A 5,144-nucleotide genomic window follows, 5' to 3' on the forward strand; every position below is an offset into this window, starting at 1 on the left:
TGGTTGTCTCGGCCCGTACAGCTTCTGAATTGATTCGGTGGTCTGCGTCTTTGCAAAATTGTGGATATAGGGACTGAGGTTAGATCCACTATAACAATGCGTGTGGCGGCGAGCGTAAAAACCAGGGAACCGTTCAGACCGATGGCAGGAGCAGAAGAAGACTATTCTTTATTTTTCGTTTTCTTTTCATCGCAGCCCGCAGCACGAGGAACGAGGAGCGTGCGCATGCACATGTGCCTGTGCGCGCCATAATTAATAGTCAGCCGATGCAGACGACGATGGCCGCTAGAGGGCTCCCCCTCCCTTTAAGAGAAAGGGGGGTGTAGCGCTGGCGTCAAAGAAAATGTCTTTGATGTCAGAGGGCCAGGCGAATCCTTGGTTGCAGGGGCGGCTTAGTGGTCGAAAGCGCATAACGGCGGGGCGGTTGCCAAGTAGGCGGGTTTGACTCTGTCCAGAGCGACGACTTCTTCCCGCCCGTTGAGCTCGATGGTAACAGTTTTTTCTGTCCGGCTGAGCACCTTGAACGGGCCGTCGTAGGGAGGCGTAAGGGATGGTCGAATTCCTGCACGCCGGACGAAAACGTGGCTCGCTGTAGCCATGTCCTTGCTGACAAAAACGTCAGTCGATGATGCATCCCGACTAGGGCAAGGACGCAGGCGAGAAAATAGGAAGCGAAGCTGTTGAGCGTAACTGTCTGGATCGGGCGTAGCGACACTAGCTGACGCGAAAAATTCACCAGGCATACGCAACGTTGTACCGTAGACCAACTCCGCCGTCGTGCAGCCGAGGTCTTCCTTGAAAGACGAGCGGATGCCAAGCAGGACGAGAGGAAGATCTTCAGCCCAAGACGAACGAGCCTGGCGAGCGATCAAGGCGGCTTTAAGTTGACGATGAAGGCGTTCAACCATTCCATTTGCTGATGGGTGGTAGGCGGTCGTATGGATATGACGAACGCCAAGCAGGTCTGTGAGTTTGCGGAAGAGATCGCATTCGAACTGTCGGCCGCGATCGGTGGTCACAACGCTGGGACATCCGAAACGAGAGATCCAGCCACTGACAAACGCTGAAGCCACGGTAAGTGCTGTTATGTCGGTGAGAGGAAACGCTTCAGGCCAACGGGTGTAACGGTCCACACAGGTGAGAATGTAGCGAGCACCTCTGGATGGCGGAAGTGGTCCAACGATGTCGATGTGGACGTGATCAAACCGAGCATCGGGTGGGCGAAATGAGTGAATTGGTGATTTCGTATGTCGTGTCGTTTTGGAGCGTTGACAGTGTACGCATTCACGCGCCCAACGCCGCACGTCGGAGTTCACACTCGGCCACACAAAGCGAGTCGTAATGAGACGTTGCGTAGCACGAACTCCTGGATGGCTTGTGCCGTGAAGCTTGTTGAATATGTGACGGCGGAGTCGGAGTGGGACAAACGGACGTGTTCGACCCCGTGACACGTCGCAAGTGATGGTGCCAGAAGAAAATGGGAGGGGAACGTCGGACAGCACCAGTGATGTGGTGGATGAGCGGATGTCTCGAAGTTCGACGTCTGTAAGTTGCGCCGTGGCGATTTCTTCGAAGTCAAGTGTGGGTGCCGATATCGCGTCGATACGGGAGAGGGCATCTGCAGCCGCATTGACTGAGCCTTCAATGTACCGGACGTCCACAGTGAATTCGGAAATAAAGTTGAGGTGCCGTATTTCTCGTGCGGTATAAGTATCGGGGTTACCGCGAAAAGCGAATGTCAAAGGCTTGTGGTCCGTAAGGACGTGAAAGCTTGAGCCTTCTAACAGATGTCGGAAATGTCGAATGCCCAGATATACGGCCAGCAGCTCACGACCAAACGTGCTGTAACGCGTTTCTGCCGGTTTCAGTTTCTGAGAGAAAAACCCGAGTGGATACCAAGAGTTGCGCTGCCACTGCTGTAAAACCGCGCCGACAGCCGCACTAGAAGCATCGGTGATAAGACGCATTGGTGCAACGTGCAGAGGATGTACCAGCAGTGTAGCGTCCGCCAATGCGTTCTTGGCAGCATAGAAGGAAGCTTCGGCGTCAGACGTCCAAGTCAGTGGGGAGGACGGAGCTTTGGTGGTCTTGAGGAGATCCGTGAGCGGTATGATAATGCGGGCAATGTTGGGAAGAAAACGGCGGTGGAAGTTTAGCAACCCAAGGAACTCGCGGAGCTTTCGGAGTGATGTTGGGCGAGGGAAGTCGCGCAAGGCTTGGACTTTCTTGTCCAACGGCCTGATTCCCTCTTTTGTCACACGGTGTCCGAGGAACTCAATATCGTCGACACCAAAGACACACTTTGCGGGGTTGATGAGGAGGCCATGTTCCTGGAGTCGAGAAAATAGCAGACGCAAATGGGTGCAATGCTGTTCGGGGGAAACACTAGCCACCAGGAGGTCGTCGAGATATGCAAATACGAAGGGAAGTCCACGAGTTACTTCGTTTATAAACCTCTGGAACGTCTGAGCAGCGTTTCGCAATCCGAACGGCATGCGAACATACTCGAAAAGTCCGAATGGTGTCACAATTGCAGTCTTCGGGATGTCCGCTGGCTCGACCGGAATCTGGTGGTAGGCCTTTACCAAGTCTATTTTGCTGAATATCACCGCTCCCGCGAGGTTGGCAGAGAAATCGTGAATGTGAGGGAGGGGATAGCGATCAGGTATGGTGCGCGCGTTGAGTGCTCGATAGTCACCACAGGGGCGCCAATCCCCTGGATCACGCTTTGGGACCATGTGTAGAGCTGACGACCAACTGCTCGACGAAGGGCGGATGATGCCCAGTTGCAGCATGTGGTCGAATTCTCTTTTCGCGATGGCAAGGCGGTCCCCAGCGAGGCGCCTGGGTCGGCAAAATACTGGAGGGCCAGTAGTGACAACATGATGCGTGACGTTGTGACGTACAGGCAGCTCAAGGTTGGAAGGCTTCGTGATGGCTGGAAAGTCTGCTAGAATTGAGGCGAACATAGATGCCGGTATCTGTGGCGCCGTTCCAGTGGTATATGTTGGAGGTGCGAGGATGCCTTGTATGGACATCCTGGTCGTTGTGTCGACGAGTCGACGTGCCCGGAGGTCAACGCTGAGGGCGAAGTGGGTCAGAAAATCAGCACCCAATATGGCCATGCGTACATCTGCAACAACGAACACCCATCGGAAGGTGCGTCGGAGACCCAAATCGATGGTGAGAGAGCGCTGACCATATGTATTGATGGCAGAGTTGTTGGCTGCTTGAAGGGGAGCAGTCTGCGGAGAGCGCTGCCGGTCGAGTCGTGTGGCAGGAACGACACTGACCTCTGCACCTGTGTCCACGAGAAATCGATGTCCGGCAATCCTGTCAGTGACGTAGAATAGGCGGCTTGTCGTATGGCAAGAGTCACTGGCCGCCATCAGTGGCTCTGCGGTACGTTTCCCTGCCAGCTGCAAGGAGGACGACACTGACGCGCGCTGGCACCGAAGTTGCTGTGATACCAGCAATAGACGCGTCGACGAGGACCGGAACGGGAGCTAGACCTCGGAGACAATCTGGGACGGTAATCGCGGTCTCGTCGACGGGGGTGAGACGGTGGCCGTAGGGCATTAACAGTCTCGGCGAGGTCGTCGATCAGTTGCTCCAGGCGAGACTGCCGGTCCTCGAGTTGCGACAACGGAACGCTAGATGCCGTAGCCACAGTACCTCCTACTGCATAGTCAGCGACGCGATCGGCCTGCTCCGCCAGCTTGTCGAGGGGCAGGTCGTCAGGTGCGGTAGCCAAGGCAAGGACTACATTCTGTGGCAGGCGCTGGAAAAACAGTTCTCGCAGCAGCGGGCTGTTTACATCCAACTTACAGCCACTGAGAAGCTGCTGCATGCGACGTAGCAGTTCTGACGGTCGCCGGTCGCCGAGCTCCTCTTCGTTGAGAAGCTGCTGGAGACGCCTGCGCACAGACACAGACTTGCGTTGCAGCACCGTCGTTTTAAAGTGGTCATAAGGTGTGGTTTCATGGGGCGTGCACACAAGGTCGTGAAACTCTGCAACCACTTCCGTAGAGAGCGCGGAGACAGCGTGGCAATACTTCGCTTGTTGCGAGGTAATGCGCCGAAGGGCAAAGATGGCCTCCACGTGCGTGAACCAGGCTGCAGGATTCTGGGGCCAAAACGACGGCAGGTGAATCTGCACCGTGGCGATGCCCTCTGCGCCGATCGTCGGTCTGTCGCTTGTGTTCCCGTCCATGATGTAGTGCTCGCCCTGCGATCACGTCCGTGTCACCACGTTATAGGGACTGAGGTTAGATCCACTATAACAATGCGTGTGGCGGCGAGCGTAAAAACCAGGGAACCGTTCAGACCGATGGCAGGAGCAGAAGAAGACTATTCTTTATTTTTCGTTTTCTTTTCATCGCAGCCCGCAGCACGAGGAACGAGGAGCGTGCGCATGCACATGTGCCTGTGCGCGCCATAATTAATAGTCAGCCGATGCAGACGACGATGGCCGCTAGAGTGGACGTCTTTCCCGTCCTTCTTACAGGTTCTCAGTTCCGCTGATGCAGCGGGCGTCGCAGCCAGTACAAGCAGTTTTGTTGAGGATGCCTCGGGTTCGCTCTCCTCGTTGTCCGAGCCAACATGCGTGATGACGTCCTCCTTGCATGCCACAACGAGCCCACGTCAGGACACTTGGGCTACTCACGGACTCTCGCCAGGGTGCGCCAGCAGTACTACTGGCCACGACTATCGGCTAGCATACACCGCTACGTGCAAGGCTGCTGCGAGTGCCAGCGTCGCAAGACGCCCCCTGTGAAACCCGCGGGCCTTCTCCACCCGATTACACCACCGCGGACTCCATTCGACCTTGTGGGAATGGACCTTCTAGGACCCTTCCCTTTGTCGTTCACCGGAAACAAATGGATTATAGTGGCGACTGATTACTTGACCCGTTATGCCGAGACAAAGGCGTTACCCCGCGGCACGGCGTCTGAAGTCGCGAAGTTCTTCGTGCACCACATCATCCTGCGGCATGGCGCGCCGTCATGTGTGATTACGGACAGAGGGATGTCATTTACGGCACAAATGATGGAAGACATTTTTAAACTGAGCTGCACAAGTCACCGAAAAACAACACTTTACCATCCACAAACAAATGGACTGATGGAAAGACTTAACAAGAC

The 5,144-nt window shown here is 55.4% G+C and overlaps 1 protein-coding gene across 1 annotated transcript; it reads right to left on the minus strand.

Annotated features, from left to right (window-relative positions):
• Nucleotides 1-3,388: 3,388 nt before the first annotated feature.
• On the minus strand, nucleotides 3,389-4,213 carry LOC119399227 (uncharacterized). The gene has a single exon (XM_037666044.1). It carries the CDS (start codon nucleotides 4,211-4,213, stop codon nucleotides 3,389-3,391), a length of 825 nt encoding a protein of 274 aa, XP_037521972.1.
• Nucleotides 4,214-5,144: the final 931 nt, after the last annotated feature.

This window comes from Rhipicephalus sanguineus, chromosome 7, assembly GCF_013339695.2.
Source record: "Rhipicephalus sanguineus isolate Rsan-2018 chromosome 7, BIME_Rsan_1.4, whole genome shotgun sequence".
NCBI lineage: Eukaryota > Metazoa > Arthropoda > Arachnida > Ixodida > Ixodidae > Rhipicephalus > Rhipicephalus sanguineus.